This window comes from Dama dama, chromosome 30, assembly GCF_033118175.1.
Source record: "Dama dama isolate Ldn47 chromosome 30, ASM3311817v1, whole genome shotgun sequence".
Classification (NCBI taxonomy): Eukaryota; Metazoa; Chordata; class Mammalia; order Artiodactyla; family Cervidae; genus Dama; species Dama dama.
The window spans coordinates 78,739,064-78,761,833 of NC_083710.1; the positions used below are offsets into that span (position 1 = coordinate 78,739,064).

Sequence of the window (22,770 nt, forward strand, 5' to 3'; positions counted from 1 at the left end):
TTTTGTCTGCTGACTCTCCAAAGCGTACGGATGCCGTGAGAGTGGCGGAGGGGAGGTTAGGAGGTGACAGCTTTAACTGCCCATCACTGTTTTCTTTGCAAGGCCCCCAGTTTTGTTTAGTGATCAACCCAATAACCATGGCCTTATTACCGACTCCTTCTGACCAAAACTGAACAAACTGAAAAGAAAAGTACAACACATATAGTTAACCTTTTCTAGATGTGAGCATCACAGCCTCAACCAATCACTCCAGTGTATCGGGCCCCCAGCTGCAGTTCTTACCCACACTCAACCATCTGCTACTAAACCCTCAGGCTCCAACATACTGGCCACCTGCTGAGACAGCAGACTCATTTGAAAAGACCCTGATGCTGGGAAAGATACACGGCAGGAGAAGGGGACAACAGAGGATGAGATGCTTGGAAGGCATCACCGTCTCAACGGACATGAGTTTGAGCAAACTCTGGGAGATGGTGAAGGACAGGGTTGCCTGGCGCGCTGCAGTCCATGGGGTTGCAAAGAGTCGGACACAGCTCTTTGAGTTCAGTGACCGAACGACAACAACCAAACCCTCAGGGAATGGATGCCATCTATGGGGCTGGGTCACCAGTCCCTCCCTTCTCCCTTGAGAACTCAACTCAAACCCTAAGCCTCCACTCCAATACGGAAATCCATTGGAACACCGGGCACAGTGTGAAGAAAGACAACGGCGCCCGAGGCCAGATGCCTGGGTTCAAATCCACCTCCGTACTAGTGATTTGATTCTTTAGGACTTAGTTTACTCAACTGTAAAAGGACAGAAAAGCACATACATATACACTACAGTTTTCTTGAGAATAAAATATGAAAATTAACTTTTTAAAGCTGCACATAACAAATGATCCTGGGTTCCCACTCCACTTTGACCTGAAGCCTTAGCTGCATCCTTCTTCTGCCTCACAACTGCCAAATTCCATGCAGTCGTCGCTGAAATGCAGACAACTGGCACCCTGTAAATTTCAACTGATGGCTGGATATGGACAGACAAATCACGCAAGTGTCAAGGAGCTGACCCATCTCAAGGGTTTATCCTCAAAGCACACATCTGACCACATACACACATCACTCGCCTCCCTCCTGCCAAGTCGTTCTCTAGGAAACACAAATGAACTACTTAATCTACTGTCTGACCTTCAATATGCAGTCTGATCTCTCAGGCAAACCCTAAGTAACAGTAAGTAGACAAGCCTGGAATCCTGACCCAGGGCTAGCACCAGAGTGGTCCCGACTCAGGGGTCTCTGCAATCGGGCTGTTGCTAATACAACTGCACTGGGAGCTCCATCCTGAGACCACAGGTGACACAGGCTGTGAAACGCAAAGCTTTCAGCAAAAAGGGCTTTTTTGCGGCAACCCCTTGAAATATCATCAGCTAACCATCCACAAAGCTTAGCAACTTCCTCCGTTGGCCACACACCTCTTTCCTGCCTGCCTCTGCTTGCAGAATCTCAGACCGGGCTGCCACCCCTTACAACTCCGTAACTGAATGACCCTGACTTTTCTACAGGAACCTCACTTACTCATTTAACTCATGAAGACGTTATTTCCAGTGGCTGGAGTTGTGGCTCTGCTGGGTCTCCCACGACAGCCAAGTTCCATCCTCTGCAAAGGGGCTGTCACCCTAACTCACCAAAATTTCACCACTGGTTGTTGCCAACTGAGCTAATTCTTCAGGAAACATAAAAGCTTGATTCTCCTAGCCCTCTTCCCACCGCCCCCCCCCCCCTTTAAATAGGAGCAGCCTCCATCCTATAGTTTTGTCTTCTCAAAGACAAACTACCAGTTAACTATCACCAAGTCCAACCGTGCTTCCTGATACTCTGGCCTCCCGGGAGGGTTCACGCACACAGCCATCCTTTTCCTGGACCAAAGAAACCAGCCCAGGGCTCTTGGCTCCTATGTAAAGTCACTAACTTGCTAGTCATTTTTGTAAAAAAAAAAAAAAAACTGTCCTATTTCACTCAAGAGGCCCAATTCTAAGTTTGCAAAAGAAAATGAAAACCATCTACACTGTCTACTGTGCTTCAAGTGTATTCAGCCCAATTTTAAAAAAGAAAACAAAAACATCTCTCTTCTGAATCAGGAATGAAGACTAAGCTCAACTTTTTAAAAAGAGACACAGAATAATTCATCAAGCCTACCCAGGTTTTTCCAATTGCTCCCTATCATCTCTTCCTCAAGCAAATCAGAAAGAAGCTAAGACCCCTTCAGGATTGGTCTGGATTGTCCATCCAAGTCAGGAGAGACCACCGGATTTGAAGCCCCCATCATACTTCCCCTTCGTTTTTCAACACGTGTATCCTACTCCAAACTAACAGTGCCCCAATACCTTCTCTTCCCCATCGTCTCAGGTAGGAGGAAGGCAAGGAAAAACCTGTCACCTTACTACACCAGTCACCCCAAACTACAGCCAATTCGCGGAACATACCCATCTGCCTGGAGCGTCCTTACCCACGAGAGCACCTTGAAGAACTGCTCAGATATACACGTGCATGCCGCCTCCTCCAGGAAGGCCTCCTTTCTTTCTCTCACTTGGTTACATCATCCTAGACTGCTGAAAGCCTCCTCTCTTCCGTTCACTTTGGTTACATCACCCTAGACTGCCGTCACTCACCAGAGCCTGCCCATACTGGGCTGTCAGTGCATTAAGGACAGCAGGCAAAGCTCGCCCCCTGCCCAGCCCCGAGCATGGTGCATTAACACAGCAGACTAAGCCTCTGCTGGTTGACGAATGAGCCTCGTGTCTCATTAGGAACATGAAAAGCACTTAAGTGCTGGGAGAAATCCGACTGCTTCAAGGGTCCTGGTTAGAGGTTAGTGACATGTCTGATGGAACTGCTGCACAAGGGAAGAGAAAAAACCATCAAATGAAATTCCCAGCTTTCCCTTCAGTTCTAAATGCAAGACAGTGAATAAGCCTTTGCAATTAAACAACCAGACTCCTTGCCTTCAACATATGTTACTCCCCTGGAGAGCAAAACCATCCAATACTGCTTTTTCTCTTTAGCTATTATACACTACTTCTATAGGATTTTTAATAAAGTAACATTTTTGACAGCTCAATTTTTTTTTAAAAGAATCTTCACATTGGGTAGGGGTGGGGTGGGCACCACGTGGTGTTTGTCCCTTCCTGTAAATCCCCAGCTGTCTCCCGCAGGCACTGGAGTTGGCATAAGGGACTGAAACCCTGAGGCCCAGACCGAGGTCAGGAACACGAGCGCGGCTGCTGACAGGCTGATGAGGCCGCAGGAGCTGCAAGACCAAGGACAGGGCTAGAGGCAGGAGAGGCTGGGGGCTGTGTACACACACACCCCGCCCCACAAGAGGCTGAGTCAGCACCCATCCATCCCTGGGGGAGAGCTCCATCCACTCAACCCAGCTGGAAAGGACAGAATAAGGGAGTCAAGACAAAAAAAAAGAGGGGGGGGACCTACTTAGAGAAGAAGGTGCTTCCATTTTCAGTTTTTGGACACTTAGATTTTTAACTTAGTCTCAAAATAAGTGAAGGGGCAGAGAACTGAAATGGGCTGTGCAGAAGTGCGCTGTCATAGAGTCTCCCTGTCGGGTTCGGGGGGCGGCTGCCAAGAGCCACTCACTTCCCGAGGTGGCACACTGGGTCTGGGCGCCCTGAGAACCCCAAGTGTGAGCGGCGTTCGTGGTCACAGAGACATGGGCAACCACGGGGCCACCACACCAAGAGACACCAGAAACTACAGAAGCTGATGAGGTTTGGGAAATGGCGTACATTCACAGAAAACCACTTCAGTCGGATCAAAGTGACACCATTTAAGAACGCCCTCCTTGATGTTTTAGGGCAGTGAAACTCTTCTGTATGATACCAAAAGGGTCAGGATACACGTCCTGACACATTTATTAAAACCCACAGAATGCAATGCGATGTCCCATGGAAACTATGGACTTTGGGTGACAAGAAGATTTGTCCCTAATAAAAAATAACAACAATAGCCCGGTGCAGGACGCTGACAGTGACAGGCAGCACAGAGGTCCTGGGAAAATCTCTGCATCTTCTGCTCAATTTTGCTGTGAACCTCAACTGCTCTAAAAAGTAAAGTTTATTTTTAAAAATGAGTAATCTTCATTGCTCCAGTTACCCACTCCTCCAGTCAGCCCATATTTCCCCAAAACACTTACGGCCACTGCTCTTTACCGAAGAGAATTTTTAAATGGGCCATTTCACTTTAATTATTAAAATTACCTCTGGCTAAAACTGTAATAAAACAGGAGATCTGATTTAACCTGTCAAGTTTTATAAATGGACATCCCCCAGACCCCTAAGTATTCTAAAATATCATGCCTCTTAAGAGACTAGATAAACTAGAAGTAAACCGACTCAAACTTCAAAATCCCCTTCTCATTTAAAACTAGCATTTTAGGATGCTTAACCTGTACAAATACTGAAGAGAATTATTTTAATAACATAATCCAAGAAAAATCCACCCCGAACACAGCTTTCCTTTTTCCCCATTACTCTCCAGGCTGCACCAGGCCAGTTAAGAAGCACCACAGGAAACCCAGCATCACCTGTCTGGGGTAACAAGAAAGCTTGGTTGGGTTTAGAGTTAACCTAGAGGCTTCAATGGCTCAAGCGGTCAAGAATCCGCCTGCAGTGCAGGAGACCCAGGTTCAATCCCTGGATGGGGAAGATCCCCTGGAGAAGGCAACGGCAACCCACTCAAGTATTCTTGCTTAGAAAAGCTCATGGACAGAGGAGCCTGGTTGGGTACAGTCCATGGGGTCGCAAGAGAGTCGGACAAGATTTATCGACTGAGCAACAAAGGGCTTCTACAATGATTTCTGCAGGTGTAACCAAGGTCTAAGACGTCTGAACGACATTCTTGCAAAATTCTGCTCTCCAGCTCAGAAAGTTATTTTCTGAGCCACTTCAGGCATGACATTCATCAAACTACACATCAAAGACTGGCAAGGGTCAAAACTAAGTCTATACTAGGTTTTTGGAACCCTGGCATACGGTTTATGTAATCAAACTCCCATCACCCAAGCAAGGACAAGCTGCTCTCACTTCTGGACAATCTGCTCATGAACTGTTCCCGCTGGGGACAGACAGACAAGCCAGACAAGCGACAGAGTGCCCCTCCCTGCCCACCCCCACCTCCCGGGGCCAGGGTGGAGATCACTGATGCTGTGACTGCCCTGATGCTCTCTCTGACAGCAGCAGAGTTCAGAGCAGAAGGCCTCACAGGTGCCTAACAGGTAAGGCGGGGTGGGACAGCCTCTGATAGCAGAGCTCCACCCTCTCCAGCCGCCCTCCCGACGGTGCCCACGCCCCTCCTCAGGAGACTAACCACCCCAATGACCTCATTCATAAGTCAGCAGCCTGGTCGGCCCCCAGCCTGGACTCTTCCCCCAAGCTCCAGGCCCATGCCTATCCCTTCCCTCCACCTGCATTCCAGTCCTCTGAAACAGAAACTCCTTATCTGTGTAGCTTCTTCCTCATCTATGCCGATAGGTGGCCCTGTGACTCATTCACCCCCACACCCAGGCCAGATCCTGAGGGGCCATCCCAGGACTCCACCCTCCCTCCGGCCCCGTGCCCATCACCAAGCCGGCTCATTCCGCCCACAGCTCCCTCCTGAATCCCATCCACACACCGAGGCCTCCATCCAGATGCCCCCATCAACGGTCAACCAGCCAGCCCTCCGCCCCTCCTCCAGTCCAAGCACCAAACTGTCAAAACAAAAACTGGTCTCATTCTGCCCCTTCAAACACTCCCCACAATGCTGCATCACTTAACCAAAGCCCGAACCGCTCAGCACAGACCTTTATGAGCTGGTCCCCTTTTCAACTGCGTCTCTCTCGTTCTTTTTCTTTAACAGCCCTGCAAAACTGAATTCCCTGCCCTTTCCCCAACACTCTGTGCTATTAAAACAAAACAAAACAAAAAACCCTCCTACACTTTTAAACACTCTATTCTGTCTAGATTCCTTCTGTGTGTATGTGGGTGGATCGCTCACTCGTGCCCAACTTTTTGCGACCCCAAGGACTGTTGTAGTTCGCCAGGCTCCTCTCTCTATGGCATTTCAACCAGGCAAGAATACTAGAGTGGGTTGCCACGCCACTCCCCCTCCAGGGATCCAACTCGGGTCTCCTGCAGGAGCCACCAGGAAAGCCCGGATTCCTACTGCCTTTTTTAAAAGAGCTCAGTCATCATTTCCTTTATTGATCTTCAAACTGCCACCTCTTGATATAATCGCTCCCTCCTCTGTGCTACTTCTGGGCCTTATACTTCCTTCTACAACTGCATGTGTACCAGTGAAGTGTTCACAGTGCCTCTGCTCTTAGACTGCAAGCCCCTTCAAGTCAGGGTCATCATTCCTCTTCCTCATCAATGCCAGCACAGTGGCAGACTCTTCTGCAGCAGCCCTAGACATCATGCCTGTCCCACGCCATCGGTTCTTCACTGCCTCATATTCCACCTGTTAGGCATCTGGTTAGATAAACATACATTCTTCCTTTCACTAAGAAAGACTGCTACTGGTATGAACTTGTATAAACGTTTTCCCAAAGTCTAGCTAAAATCAATTCTAAAATGAAGAACAGGAATGTTCACTGAGAACTTCTCAATGAAATGTAGCAAAGAGATGCCAGGAATACAATATTAGGAAGGCATTAAAGAATGGAGTATAAGGGTCCTGGTGGTAACAGGGAGGCCCAAATTAGGACAAGAAACCAACCTGAACTCAAGAGATGTCGCATGGGACCAGGCCTGCACCAAGAATGGTAAAGACAAGTCTTCCTTCTTTTCCAGCTCTTATATCAACTAGCTTCCTGCCTGCAGAACCAGAAACTCTTAACTCACAGCTCAGTTAGGCTTTTCAAGCCTAGCCTCACAATTTAACCACTGTTTACAGATTCATTTCTGGTAAAAAAAAAAAAAAAAAAACACCAGGCTGCACTTCTAACCAACAAACTTACAAACAAAATCTGAAATGTACTTGAGGACTGCCCATATTTTAAACTTTATTTCAGATACATGAAACCAATCTGCTTCTTTTTTTTTGTATCAAACTGTAGGAGAGGTGATCATGGAAATTACAAATAAAAACATTAATAAATCCCTTATTAATTTTGTTTTATAAAGTACTATAAAGTAAAACGGCCACACTGACTACATTACTACATAGAATTTCAGCTTCAAAGATTTTTTATCAAGTCTGATAACACGTCCTCTTTTTCTTTCATTGTTCTCTTCCCTAACAGGTTTGCCTTTCTGTGATCACTTCTGTAAGAATGAAACAAATAAGTAAAGAAAACCAGTCACACAATAAGGAAAAAATTTTTAAGTCTGAATAAAGAAAAAAGCAAACCAGTTCTAGCAAAATTCAGTCATGCTATCAGTCAGTCAGTTCAGTTACTCAGTCGTGTCTGACTCTTTGCGAGCCCATGAACCGCCAACACGCCAGGCCTCCCTGTCCATCACCAACTCCCGGAGTCTACCCAAACTCATGTCCACTGAGTCGGTGATGCCATCCAACCATCTCATCCCCTGTCATCCCCTTCTCCTCCTGCCCTCAATCTTTCCCAGCATCAGGGTCTTTTCCAATGAGTCAGCTCTTCGCATCAGGTGGCCAGAGTATTGGAGCTTCAGCTTCAGCATCAGTCATGCTATATTTTTCATATTATTGCTGTGTATGTCTCCCTGAGTTTTTCTATTCATCAAACATGATAGAGAAGTCCAGGAGCACAGGTCAGTGCCCCTTAACCGAATCCTCAAAGTCTCTGGGAACGAAGAGTTTTCGTAACTCCCCTGGAGGTGGGGAGACCTAAACTGATCAGAACCCACATGTCGGGAAAACCTTAAGTGGCTTGGACAAGGCAGGCACCGTCACCAGCAGCAGAGCCTCACTTCCCGCACCTTGGGCGGGAAGAAAACACATGCACACGGTCTGCGTGACTTCACTGACTGCGGCCCCATCACTCAGGACAGAAAACTGGTAAGAGACACATTTGTGCTCGTCTGGGGTGGGGAGGACTGTTCATTCGCAGCAATGATTAAGTTTTTAAATCACAGTATTTGCACCTAGTATTGCTCCTGCTAATTTCTACATCTTCTACAACTTTTCATTCAAAGACTAAAAAAGCGACACACGGGACATAAAAAGCTATTTTAAAACTAGGACTTTTATCACATACACAAAATATCCATCTGAAGAACAACCAGGAAGAATGCAATTCATCCAGGCAGAACTACACATCCCCCATCCTCAGGTTCAGTTGGGAAAGGAAATGTTGTGTTGTTCTGAGTTAATGCTCACTGTTACACACGCGTGTACACACACACACACACACACAGAGTCTCTGCAGGTCCCCGTCCACACGTGGGGTCCTCTCTTTAGCACACAACTGTTACAGGTCAGTTACAGGGGCCCAGAGTGAATACATCATAACACAAGGACAGCTATCTAACTTACTCATGTTAAGTGAAGCAATTACCAACAAAAACTTGTTAAATAACAACCACCAGTGCTTTCCAATAACACTGTTGTGGGAGGGGGAAGATGACTAATTTTTTTTTCTCCAAAGGCAAAAGGAAAAAGCAGCAAGGTAATTCCATCTCCACCAACAGAGCCAAACAGAAACGCGTTTCTGGCTAGAACTCTGTGTCCTAAGGATGGGCAGGCCCCACTTTAAGGAGGTGAGTCAGAAACGCCATTAAAATCGTCACAAGGAAACTGCAGGGAAACGAGGCATGATATTCACGATCCATTTCTGGATGGAAAACAATATATCAAGTGCACCCGCGTGTGACTGCCATCACTTAAAGAGACACACGTACAGAGACAACAGGAAGACAGCTATATTCAAGAGGTGGGTTTACAGACGCCTCTGCTTTAAAAGCAGTTTAATGGCCGATGAACTGAAGGTGTTCGTCCGTTTCTGGACTTAACATGAATAAGTTAGACGCTCTCCTCCTCAAATCCCCACTTCACGATGTGCAAAGTGGCCAGAAGTCCTCACCGCGCCCCCTCCAGCCCAGCACACGCCCCCCACTCCCACCCTTTCTGAACCGGATCATAGCTGCTCTGATGCAAAAGACAACCAAGAGAGAAACGCTTTCACGGAATTTCAAAAACAGCCTCATTTAATGGCTTCAGCTAACATATAAAGAAATAACCAATGCAACAAGCTAGGTACAAAATATAAAATAGCTCAAAATATTGAGAATTTTGCCATATTGAAAAGGCTTGTGGGAGAAGAAGCTGGGATGAGTTGAGAGAATAGCACTGAAACATACACATTCCCATGTGTAAAACAGATAACCAGTGTGGAGTTTGATGTATGACGCAAGGCACCTAAAGTCAGTCCTCTGTGGCAACTTGGGAGGGATGGAGTGGGGAGGGAGTAGGGAGGGGGCTCCAGGATGGAGGGGACACAAGTATGACTACGGCCAATTCATACTGATGGATGGCAAAAACCATCACAATATTGGAATTATCCTCCAATTAAAATAAGTAATTTAAAAAAAAAAGGCTTAAAGTATTTTATCAACTTAATAACTTCACCGCAATTAACTCTCAGGATGTTGAAGGGTTTGCTCCTTTTGGAAATATAAAAGAAGTAAAATATAAAAACCCATTTTATAGGCGCGCACACACGTATCAGTGATGTATTTATTTTGGGAGGAGGGCTGAGAAGGCCTCCTCTCATGAAACCATTTGCTTCACATAAGCAGTATTTGATCCACGAGATCAGGAAATGTGTAGATTCCTCGGAAAACTGTTTTTCCACTAAAAACTATTCTAAACTATGTGATCCATTTAGAAGATGACTCTGCTACACAGGATGGCGAAACGGAATTTCATCCTGCAATAGCCAGGACCGTGCCTAGGTGCTGGGGTCGCTGAAGGTCCCAGGCCCACCGGGAAGGGTGACCTGAGACCCCCCCCACCACTCAGATCCAAGCACATCCTGCCCGCAGCACAGAAAAATACAGGCAGCCTGGGTCAGCAGGCCAGGAAATGCAAGCAGTTTCACTCCATGTAAGCACTCATTTTTTCTTGAAGACATTGGGAGGAAGGCATCCAGAATAACACAAAAGGGGTTTTCTTGTTTTTTGTTTTTTTTTTTTAAACACTTCAGATCCTTTATTAACAAAGGAAAAGAGAAGAGCCCCCAAACCTCACAACCACTTTTCTGGACACAGTTCATCCCCTAAATCTGCTTCATATGCCATTCACCCTCATACTGGAAAAAGCCCGTACGATGAACCGCAAAAAAATTACAACACAATTAAAAAAGAAAAAGTCTCCTACCCTTTCCCCACACCAAAAACCACCCTCAAATAAGCAAGTCTAGCTAATCACAGGACACTCTAATAAAGGGCTTGCTAATGGGTGGCTCAGACAGTAAAGAATCCGCCTGCCAAAGCAGGAGACTCAGGTTTCGATCCCTGGGTCAGAAAAGTCCCCGGGATAAGGAAATGGCAACCCACTCCCGTATTCTTGCCTAAGAAATCCCATGGACCCAGGAGCCTGGCGGGCTGTATTCCATGGGGTCGCAAGAGAGTCCGACATGACTTAGCGACTAAACAACAACACAGAAATCAATTGTTTTTGAATTAAAAAATCAAATCAACTACTTATACATAAAAGCACAAAACCTCTGACATCTGAAACACGAAAGCGGCTATTGGTCTGGAATAGCATTCTCAGTTCAGACACCCGTAGATCTTCAGTTAAGTGTCAAGCAGAACAACTGAGAGAGAAGAACATCAACTTTGCCCAGGGGCACCCACTCATTTCCTAGCTGCCCCCCACCCTCCAGCAGGCAGAGGCCCTGCTCCTGGGCGGAGCAACACGTGGGAAGCAAACAATGGTGAACTTCTCTGCAGGTCTTCCCTCACTATCCAATTAAGTGGGGAGAAAAGGCGACAGAATATAAATACTAATGGCTCGCCAGGGGTTCCCAGGGAACAGGAACCTGGGGTGATCCTGAGGGCTGGACTGGGCAGGGTCTCCTGCAGGGCGATGGGGTCCTGAGTGTTAAGCTGGAGTTTATATCTGGTCAGGAAGCCACCAAAGGGTTTTAAGGAGGGAGCGACATGATGGAAACAGGAGAGATGATCCTGACATCGCAGAGGAAGAGCTTCAGGCTCATGACCTTTGTTCAGGGCTCAGGGTTACCCCAAAGAACCACAAAGGCTGGTTCTGAGACACATTTCTTAAAAAAACAAGGTTCCAAAGTCAAACAGACTTTGCCCCTAGCTGATGCGTAATACACACTAAAATGGGAAGTTCAGTCGCTCAGTCGTGTCCGAGTCTTTGCGACCCCATGGACTGTAGCACGCCAGGCCTCCCTGTCCATCGCAAACTCCTGGAGCTTACTCAAACTCATGTCTATCGAGTCGGTGATGCCATCCAACCATCTCATCATCTGTTGTCTCCTTCTCCTCCCGCCCTCAATCTTTCCCAACATCAGGGTCTTTTCCAGTGAGTCAGTTCTTGGCATCAGGTGGCCAAGGTATTGGAGTTTCAGCTTCAGCATCAGTCCTTCCAATGAACACCCAGGACTGATCTCCTTTAGGATGGACTGGTTGGCTCTCCTTGCAGTCCAAGGGACTCTCAAGAGTCTTCTCCAACACCACAGTTCAAAAGCATCAATTCTTGGGCGCTCAGCTTTCTTTATGGTCCAACTCTCACATCCATACATGACTACTGGAAAAACCATAGCTTTGACTAGACGGACCTTTGTTGGTAAAGAGTCCAGCAATTCTTTCCACTGAAAAGCCTATTCAACTTTCAAAGTCAGACCCGTACTTCCAAAGTCGGTTTCTGAAATACAGGCCCCAACTTGCCAGCACCAACTGTCCACTGAGCCGCTCTGCAAATGGGCACCACTGCGGTGTGCGCCCACGACGAGGATTTTTAACTCGGTGGTACAGCAGTTCTCAAACTGGCCCTGTCACACCTGGCATCTCATTAGAAATGCAAACTCCACCCCAGACTGTCTGCATTTTACCAAGCCCTCCAGGCGAGGGGTGAGGGTAAACACTGAAATCTGAAAAACCACTGTTACAGGCTGCTTTTTCAGTTACTAATTCAGCACGTTTCAAAACAACCTGGGCAACACCCCGAGAGGCAAGAGACAGATGGCAGAGGCTGCTCTCCCGCCCCGAGGGTGGCCTAAGGGCTCAGCAGAGAGAACAGAGAGAAAGAGAACCAGTCACCTCCCCCACACCCACCCCCTGAAACTCCAAGAAGTCAATTAAAAATAGCCCTGGAACATGAACAAAATCTTCAAAAGTAAAAAAAAAAAAAAATCATGGAAATAAAAGTGTCCCCAAACACCAGCAGGTACTGGCCCTGAACGGGGGTGGTCTCGGAGAAGCTGGAGGCGCAACCAGATCCTTAGGGAAGCAGCAGCCACGTGGAGGGCGGGGCAGGACCCGAGATGCTGGGAAGGAGGCAATCTGGTGGAGCCAGGGCTAAAAATCAGGGCTCTGCTCCCAGGTGCGGGGCCCTGGTCCAGTTTCCTTTAGCCTCAGTTTTCTCATCTGTGAAACTGGTCCAACAGCCCTTCTTGCAGCAGAAGCCCTGAGGATTGGCCGAGGGCATGAGCTGCCCCCATGTGGGGCCCCTGGGAGGAAAGCAAGAAAACAAAGTTCCCTTCCTACAAGGAGCCCACTGTCTCCTTGACAGGCATCAACATGGGAACGCCCAAAGACCATCTCCTTTTCCTCCTTATCTCTCCAGGTACCCCAGTGAAGCAGGAGAAAGCCACCCGCCTCCCGGTAGCAACTGCTGAGGAAGAAAGCAGTTCTTTGTACTCACCCCTCTTTTTCTTTTCAAATTACCTCTCAAGAAATGTCTGGAACCACGAAAGGGCATCACACACAGGTGAGGTAGTGCTCACACAGGGCCTTCTACCGCAGGTTCTCAGTTCAGGTGCCAGTTTGACAACTTTGAGTCAACCGCGCTGAACTGGATTTTTAAAGCGATGCCGGGAAAACTGTGCTGAAAATAGCTGCTGACCAATGCCCGGCCCCCGAGTTCTAGATTCCTTTTCACTTGCACTCGTTTATCACCGTGTGCTTCTACCCCCAAAAGGTACTTTGTTTTCAGTAGGAGGCGCAGCCTTGGAGCCAGGTGCCCACTAATGCGAGCAGAACTGGGAACGGGGTCACGGGGACACTCGCTCCTCATGCGTCCCAGACACATGTGCAGGGCCCACCAGGTCCCATGGGCACCTGACCCCACCCTGGTGGTGCCACCCCCGTCCTCCCAGGAAGCCCACACTCACTCCCAGACCACGGCTACATGCCCCAAACATCTGTCAACTTAAGCAAAAGTTTCTCTGGCAAGACACTGCGGGCTGCCCTGAAAACAGTTCTGGGCCCCACAGGACCCTGAGACCAGCAAACAAGAGGCAGAAGGGGAAAAGCGGTCTTCAAGTTGGGGGAGGTTGGGGCTCACAGACAGACACACGGAAAAACAAGGATGTGTGTACACCGCCGTTTTCTGACGGCGAGAAACCAGAAGGCCAGATCCCATGAGGAAGAGGACAGCGGCTCAGAAGGCCCTCCCTGCACCAGGGACTGGGCAGTCCAGACCTTGGAATTCACCTTCTACTTCATTCATCTGCGTAATATTAATATAAACGGCGGAGACACGTCACGATTCTGAAGGAAATAATTTCCAACCCGTAATTAAACACCCTGCCAAAATATCAACGGAGGAGAAAGGCAAAAAGAAGAAATTTGCAGATATCCAAGACCTTGGAAAAAAAAAACAACAAACCTATCTCCCATGCACCCTATTCACAAGAAGGCCACTAGAAGGTATGTTCCACCAACTCAGTGGTGGAAGCCACGATGGCAGGAGACACAGAACACCGCCAACCCGAGACAGCAGCGCGAGGAATCCAGGGGATGAAGGTAAAGATGCCAGGATGCCAGCGGTCCAGGCCAACAGGCTCATGGGACGGCATCTCCAAAGGAGTGAAACCAGACAGACAGCCTGTATGCTCCACCGGGACTCCCCGAGGGAAGGTTTCAACAACTGGTGTGGGGCTGGGGTTGAGTTAAGTTACAAGCGCTGCTAAGGACTACATGTTTATGAGCACCCCCGACCCCATCATATGGTTCAGGATTCTTGCCTGGAGAATCCCCTGGACAGAGGAGCCTGGCGGGCTACAGTCCACGGGGTCACAAAGAGTCGACACAACCGAGCAACTAACACACACACCCCATCCACCGTACGGTGAAACCCAACCCCCCACCAATGTGACGGATGTGACTAGGTCACTGAAGGTGGAGCCCTCCGGACTGGCAACGGCGCCCTTAGAAGGAGAGCCCCAGAGTACCCCCAACGCCCTTGGCTCTCAGAAGACACCTCATCTGCCAGAGCCTTGACCTTGGGCTCTCCAGCCTCCAAAACTGTGACAAGTGTTTGTTTAAGCCACTTGGGTTTTTAATGCTATTTTGTAACAGCAGCTCAGACTAAAACAATTACATTTCCAAAAAAAGAACTTCCAAACAAGACTTGAAAAAGTAATCCTGGTTTAGTAATGACCGGCTGGGCTTAGTGATTCTGGAGTCCCGTTAATGTACACACACGACACGCATCGGACCCAAGTTACCCTGTAACTGCACTGGGTGCAGGGAGGGGAAGGACAAGCCAGGGAAGGAGGCAAGGACTCAAGAACTAAATCCTCATCGTGGTCGGGGTCCAAAGTCTACAGACTGGGGGAAACAAGCTGCTATTTGCAAATGCTCTTTGTGAACAAAGAATAGCAAAGAGCAAAGGGGCTGCCTTCAGGGAGGAGAAAATGGAAGCAAAGGGCAAGGAACCGCCTCTGTTCCAACAAACCCTTTATAACTTTTAAAATAAAAACTAAAAAAAGAAAAATCCTAAATAATTAACATAAGACAAAGTGTCTGGACCTATGGGGTCCTTTCAAATCTTAGGGCCAGAAAAGTCTTTTGAAAAAACAGGAAGGGACTAACTGGGAAGATAAACACAGGCTGCCTATCTGGTAAGCATTAATATAAAACTCAGAAAGTTCCCACAATGTATTCAGATACCAACAGGGCGCTGAACACACAGCCTCTTCTACTGACTGAGGTCCTCCTGATACGGAAGGTCTATAAGTGGAGTGCTGTCCCCAGTGGGGTGCAAAGTACCTTTGTAACCCACAACTGGGATGTTTTATTATTTGTCTCAAGCAAGGCACATCTTATTTCTCTCAACGTTGGTACCAGTCTAATGGCAGAAAGTAAAGAGGAACTAAAGAGCCTCTTGATGAGGGTGAAAGAGGAGAGTGAAAATGTTGGCTTAAAACTCAACATTCAAAAAACTAAGATCATGGCATCCGGTCCCATCACTTCATGACAAATAGGAAAAAAGTGGAAGCAGTGACAGATTTTGGGCTCCAAATCACTGTGGACAGCAGTCATGAAACTGAAAGATGCTTGCTCCTTGGAAGAAAAGCTATGACAATTCTACACAGCATATTAAAAAGCAGACATCACTTTGCCAACAAAGGTCCACATAGTCAAAGCTATGGTTTTTCCAGTCGTCATGTACAGATGTGTGAGTTGGACCATGAAGAAGACTGAATGCTGAAGAACTGATGCTCTCGAACTGAGGTGCTGGAGAAGACTCTTTAGAGTCCCCTGGACTGCAAGGAGATCAAACCAGTCAATCCAAAAGGAAATCAGTCCTGAATACTCATTGGAAGGACTAATGCTGAAGCGCCAATACTTTGGCCATCTGATGCAAAGAGCCGACTCACTGGAAAAGACCCTGATGCTGGGAAAGACTGAAGGCAGGAGAAGTGGGCGACAGGATGAGATGGTTGGATGCCATCACCGACTCAACGGACATGAGTTCGAGCAAACTCCACAAGATGGCGAAGGACAGGGAAGCCTGGCATGCAGCAGTCCATGGGATCGCACAGAGTCGGACACGACTGAGCGACTGAACAAACAAAACCTTGGAAACCAGGGAGCCCTTTAGGATTAGCAAACTCCGTATCACCCAGGAGCCAGGTGCTGTAACAGCCCTGTTTTTCTCCTTCTCAAAGCATTTGGCACTGAGTTTGAAAGGCATTACACTGCAAAAACATAAATTCTGGGAGGGGAAGGGCTGGCCGGATGACAGGGCCTGACTCTGAGCAGCAATGGAGGGATAAGAGAGTCAACTTTTTATTTCCTGCACTCCCTCCTGCCCCAAGATTCCATTAATGATAACAATGCTGAGCCTAGCCCAAGCACAAAAAAAGCCCCAGCTGGGCTGGGTGGGTGTGGTCCATTTCCTGCAGGTATGGAGTTGCTAGTAGGCAACTCTGAACCACTGGGAGAAATTACCCAAAAAGAGAGCAAAGTGACCCATTTCACAAGAAACCCTCAGACTCCTGGACCGGCCTCAGTGTGACTGCAAAACACACAGTGATTGCCAACAGGTTCATTTCCTCAGAAACCTGAACCCAAGTGCTAGAAAAATACTGTTCAACTGAAAAGCTGTGTCAATCTGCGTCAAATAAGTACGCTCCATTTTGCACACCAGAACAGTGACTCAAAGATGGCCACAAAAATTACAGAAAGGAACAAGAAAGGTCCGATGGTGACTGCCATGGATGCATAACCACCCTCCTCCAGGACACTGTGCTGTGTTAGCCGCCCAGAAAAATCTAATCGGACCAATTTCTACTTGAAGGTCGACTGGTTCCATGCAAGAACGTTCCCTGATACGGGATTAGAACCAAAACGTCCTGGACTCCTCCAAGCTGTTTTCTTTTTTTCTAATCTTCTGACAACCCTCTCCCTCAAAGCTGACTTTAAGCAAAACAAATTCTTAACTTTCTTAAATTTTGGTGATAGAGAAGAGGAAACATGAAGTCTTGAAATGAATATTAAACAAAAAAACAAAAACTTAAAAACAAGCTACTAACAATAACAGCAATGTGTCTTTTATTTTCCTTGTAACATTGCATTGGGAAAAGGTCAGAACAAATGCAAGGGGCATGAAAGAGTAATAAAGACTATAAAACAAAGGTTAAGAGTTCCCATTATGGACTGCCCCTGGTGGTACAGTGGATGAGAACCCGCCTGCCAATGCAGGGACACGGGTTCGATCCCTGGTCCGGGAAGATCCCACATGCCAGGGAGCAATGAAGCCCACAGCACACCGCTGAAGAGCCATCACCACCTCCTGAGCGGGCACCAGCGTGCCCGGCATTCTTCCACCTTCTCCCACCGCAGGAGAAAGCGAGGAGGAAGCAGGCTTCCGACAGCACTTGGCCCCAGGCAGCCTGGAATGCAGGCCCTCACCCCAGGTGCCACCCCTCCAGCTCCAGCTCCGACCCCAGCTAGGCCCCTTGAGCTCACCTGCCCATCCCCGAGCCCTGTTGTGTGTGGCCCCCCACACTTCTGGACCTTCCTGGGCAGAGCACCCCGATCGGCCCTTGCTGGGCCACGGACTTTGAGGACAGGCCAGAAGGCGACTTCATCTGCCGGGTGTATGCGGGCTCCCCATCCAGCCCAATACTGGATCGCACCCCACAGATCAGCCTTCCCTTCCAGTGCCTCAGGGCCCCCCACCTCACAAACACCCCGAGTACACACACGCACGCCGACCTCTGCCCAGGGTGCAGGGTGGCAACAGACTGAACGTGGAGAGGCCTCTTCCACGGACACAGGAAAGAACTATGGAGATGGGCCACCAAGAAGGGAAAAAGTCAGAGCACTGAAGGCATAATTAAGTGCAGCCATCCTTCTGTCTGTCTCCAGACCTCCAGCGCACACGGGTTTCCCCAGGGTGAGGCAGAGGGCTGGAGAAGTGTCCCAACTCACCCCGAATAGCCATCAAACGTTTTTCGCTCCCCACACAAAAGGCATTCTCAGCAAAGGTTTCTCCAAGCAGCAAGAGAGATGGGAGGATGATGGTGACAAGTAGAGACTTTTACTTTTTCCAGCTCTTCCTGTAAACTGTCTGTACTTTCAAATATGAGACTATCTAATATGTAGTTGCATGTTAAGTTGCTCCAATAATGGCTCTTTGTGACCCTATGGACTGCAGAAAACCAGGGTCCTCTGTGCATGGGATTCTCCAGGCAAGAATACTGGAGGGGGTTGCCATGCACTCCTCCAGGGGATCTCTCCGACCCAGGGATCGAACCCACCTTTCCGTCTCCTGCATTGACCGTGGGTTCTCGACCACTGGCGCCACCTGGGATGTATGACATCCTCAAACAGGCTAGAGCTGACTTGGGCCCCACCACACCTGTTACACATCAGCGAAGTATACTTCAGTCAGGACAAGATGGTTGGATGGCATCACCGACTCAATGGACGTGAGCTTGAGCAAACTCCGGGAGATAGTGAAGGACAGGGAAGCCTGGCGTGCTGCAGTCCATGGGGTCACAAAGAGTCGGACATGACTTAGCGACTGAACGATAATACTTCAGTCAGTTGTGAAATCAATTTAGTTTTGCAACGGCTCCTTTCTTCTCTTTAATAAAACGCATCACACAACAGCACACCACAAGTAGTGAGGATTAAGACTGTCTTCTGAAACTCTTAGTTTCAGGTCTTGATGTAAAATGTATTTCTTACCTGGGTCACAGTTCAAAAGAGGTTTAAAGTGACTCATAAAATTCCATGATAGAAATTTATAAACCAAGATTTAATTCTAACTTACAACTTCTGCAACTAAAAGCTGATCAATGCTGCTGTCTCCAAATGATGCTTGCTCCTCTTTTAATCTGAATTAAACTGAAAGAAGCAACAAATGTTCAGTGAAGGACAGAGAGTTATTAAATCAACCACTCAACCTAATTTCTTTATGTCTATTTGTAGTTACTACATTCAGCTTGTGATTTCCATTTTTCCCCTATGCTAATGAAACTGGGATGTGGGAGGTTAAAAAAAAAAGGGAAAGTGTCATTCCCCCCCCCTCCCCTCAACTCTTATGAAACAGTTATTAAAAAGGATAACTCATTCAGACTTACAGCCATCAACCCCTCATGGAGCACCGGGCACAACAGCCTTCAATAACAGTTGCTGATTGAACCAACAAAATATCGACCTCATATTTTAATTTCTTCTGCAAACCCAAGTTGGGATGAAACAAATGTTACTTTCTGCTAAAGTAATAAAAAGACAGTAATTCAGCAAGGTAAGTAGGCATATAAGTTCAAAGGCAGGAAAGACCTGATCTCTAGTCACAAATTGCCACATAACGCACCTTCTCACCTTGGGTCAGTTCAATTAGTTTCTGCTGGTTTCCACATCTAGAAAATAACATAAATTACACCTGCGCCTCAGGTGGTACCAGTGAGAATCAAGAGGCATAAAAATGATTTCAAGACAATGAAGAATGATGTTTTTACTGCGATTATTCTTTTAATTCAGGTGTTTTTGGTTTTGTTTTTTTTTTTTTAAGCATCTTTGCCTAGGCTGCCTGAATCCACTGCTGTCTTTCTTGAAATTTGTAAGCCATCTCCACAGAAATTCTGGTCAGGAGATGAGAGAGGAAAAAAGGGGGGGAGATGGGATTAACAGGACAAGGGCACAGGTGGGTTAGTACTTTCCTCCCGTTTTATCCTGAAGAGCCAACCAAGGCAGGTGTGCCTTTAATTTAATCCTCAACAACAACTCTGAGGAAGGCCTCCCTGGGCAGTAGCAACTGCTGATTCAAAGTAGAAAATAAATGTGCATATTGTTTTTCTTTTGGAGTGGAAGGGAGAAGGAAAAGAATATTCTTTCCCAAATGGCACATCAGAAACAATCATCAAACATGGTATGGAGGCACTTAACCACAGGGATGACTGTGTCCAAAGCCACCTCGCGTCCCTAAAACTGCAGCAGCTGAAAATCTGGTTGTTTCAACCAAATAAAAACTTACCAGCCTTTATACTGAGAAAGCAAAATAAAAACAGCTCCCGTCTAACCCTATGGAGGAAATAGATTTGGGGAGGCAAACTTTTTTGAAGAAATGTATCTTTTTATCCAAGACTTAAGAATTCTGGCCCACACTCCTAAAGCAAAAAATTAAAAGGTGAGGACAAAAAAAAAAAAGTGTTGAGACTAGATAACCACCTGGTGACCATCTGATACTGACTTGAGGGCAACAGCCAGAAAGGCTTTAAGTACCTTTTTAAATAGATTCGCTTTCCACAAAGGCTGACTACACCTCCACGGTAGTACTGAGCAAGCCCTGTGTACTAGATTACAGCCTGATTAACAGCATAAGCATATATCTCAAGGAAGTACTGAGCAAATGTGGTTTTGTTTTTTTTTTTTTTAATCATTACAAGAAGTCCTTCTTGCTCTACTGGTCAGAAATACTTTTTTTACCCAGTTCACCCTGCTTTCCTGTCTCTAAATTCAAACCAAACCAAAGCAGGAATTTTAGGAAATACCAAGAAACCACATCTGATTTCTACCTAGTGGTCAGCAGTAGCTTAGGTTTTTAAATGCGTGTTGTTTAAAAGCTCTTTACAGGAGGTTCAAGGACAGTTTTCTTTTAAGCACAGTAAAGTTACTAGTGTTAACTGTTACTCCACTTAAAAAAAAAAAGAAAAAAAGCTAAAATCCCGGTAACTCCGTGCGCTTTTTCTAGATATCAAACCTGAACAAGGAAGTCGAATTTTTTATTTCAGATTTAGAAAGAGAAATGATCTCTCTCGAATGAGGGGGCAGATTCCTGGCTCCCATGTGGTCCAAATACTTCTCAGCCCTCAAGAGGGAGGGGAGGAGAAAAAAACAAAACAAAACACGAAACAGCACGTTGAACACTGAAATACAAATAATCCACTCGGATACTTGTGCCTGTTAAAGTTCGTACATTCCCTCGCCCGGCTAACCTGGGGGGAACAAAACTTTTAAGAGATTCCCTAACCCTTCCGTGAGATTTTTAATCCCAAACATCTGCGACCATTACTCGTTTACACAAATTACAAATGAGCCAACGAAGGTGGTTTTATTTTTCGAAGGGCTAAATGTAGTCCCCGAAGGCGAAAAACTTTCTTTGATGCATCCAGGTAAATGTGAAATTCAACGTCTACTCCCCGCCCCCACTCCAAGAAAAAAAGAATAATATTAAGTCGCTGGGAGGCCAACAGGCCACAAAGTAGCCATGGAGAGTTAGTGGGAACGGACTCTCCGTGGCCGGATCCAATCGAGTCTCCAAGTCCAGCCCAGAGTCCCGGGACCCACGCGGTCCGAGTGCACGCTGTCCGATCGATTCCTCCCTTCCAGAAGGGGCTTCCAGGCTTCGCACCTTCCCGTCCGTCTGCACCGGGAGGAAGCGCGCGGACCAACGCGCTGAAAGCGGAGCTGGCGCTTACCCCTTCCTCTCCCCGCCCTGACTCCTCCGCCCGCCGGGGCGCGCCCGGGGGCCCCCCTCTCCGGGGTAGGGGAGGGTGGGGAGGGACCAGGGCCTCCACCGCCGCCCACCCCCCGCCAGCGCCCGGGCCCCGAGAGCGAGCCGGGCCTCCAAGGGCATTTCTCCACATCACTTCTTCCCGGGGGATGGGCCGGAGCGGGGCCTGCGGCTCGGGAGGGGACGCGAGGAGGGCGACGCGGCCAGCAGCGCACATTCCCCCCCAAGACCACCGCGACTCCCGACCGGCGGGGGCCGCCTCCGGGCCGCGGCCCTCCAGGTCCCTGCACGGCCCCCACCCCACCCCCGAGACCCGGGCCGCGGAGCCAGGCAGGGCGCCCCGGAGGCTGCGAGCGCGGCGCGGGAGGCCGGCGCGACCCCGGAAGGGGCAGCGTTTGGGGGAACTGGGGGTGGGGGGAGCGGCAGTGTTTACACCGCCAAGTTCCCCGCTTCCGCCCCGGCCCGCGCATCCCTCCCGCCCCTTGGCGGCCCGGTTCCTGCCTGTACCTGCATGCCGGGCAGGCCCGACTGCACCGGGGAGTGAGCCATGGCGGTCAGGACGGCCACTTCCTGGGACGGGACGGCCGGGCCGCGGCGATCCGCGCGGGCGACGAGGCCCGCGGGCCGCGCGCAGCCCTCCTCGGGCGGCCGGGGGCGGGGGGTGGGGGGCCGGCCGGCCGGAGCCCGAGGCCACCCTAGCCCCCCGCGGGTCCTGGGCCAGGCGGCGGGCTCAGGGGCGGACGGCGGGCCTCGTCTCCATGCACCGCGCCAGGGAGGGGCTGCGAGGAGCGCGGGGCCTCCCCGCGAGCGGCCGCCGCTGCTGCTGCTGCTGCCGCCGCTGCTGCTGGGCTGGAACCGGGCGGCCTGGGCCCGCGCGCTGGCGCCTGGAGCTGGAGTGGGGCGCGCACCGCCGGCCGAGCCCGCGAGCGCCGAGCGCGCCCCGCCCCGGCCCGGCCCCCGCGCCCGCCCCCGCGGCCCGGCCGGGGACCCCGCCCCGCGCTTCCGGGAGGGGGAGGAGGCTCGCGGCCGCCCGGCGCCCTAGGCCGCAGCCGCCCGCGCCGCCGCCGGCCGGGCTGTGTGGAAATCGGCGCGGCTCCCGCGGGCTGCGCCCCCAGCTCCCCGCCGGCGGGGCCGGGTGGAGGGGGACGCGCGGGCGGGTGCGGGGCTGGGGGCCTCAGTTGGGGGGGGACAGGAGTCCCCCCTGGTGGTGACGGGGGGCGCGGGGACCTTCGGAATGAGGGATGGGCCACGCGCCCACCCCGCCCTGCAGGCCCGCGCCCCGGGGGATCCGGGCTTGCCCTCCAGGGAAGCCCACTCCTCTCGGCCTGGCGACGGGCCCCAGGCCACCTCCCCGAGGGCAAAGCCTGGGGG

At 49.3% G+C, this 22,770-nt stretch overlaps 1 protein-coding gene across 1 annotated transcript in view; it reads right to left on the bottom strand.

Moving 5' to 3' along the window:
- Positions 1–22,310, bottom strand: part of STK24 (serine/threonine kinase 24) — an 88,458-nt gene extending 66,148 nt beyond the window's left edge. The window contains exon 1 of the mRNA XM_061133574.1: positions 21,907–22,310. Within this exon, the coding sequence (XP_060989557.1) occupies positions 21,907–21,948 (42 nt within the window). The 5' untranslated portion in view covers positions 21,949–22,310. The remainder of the gene's footprint in view (positions 1–21,906) is intronic.
- Positions 22,311–22,770: the final 460 nt, after the last annotated feature.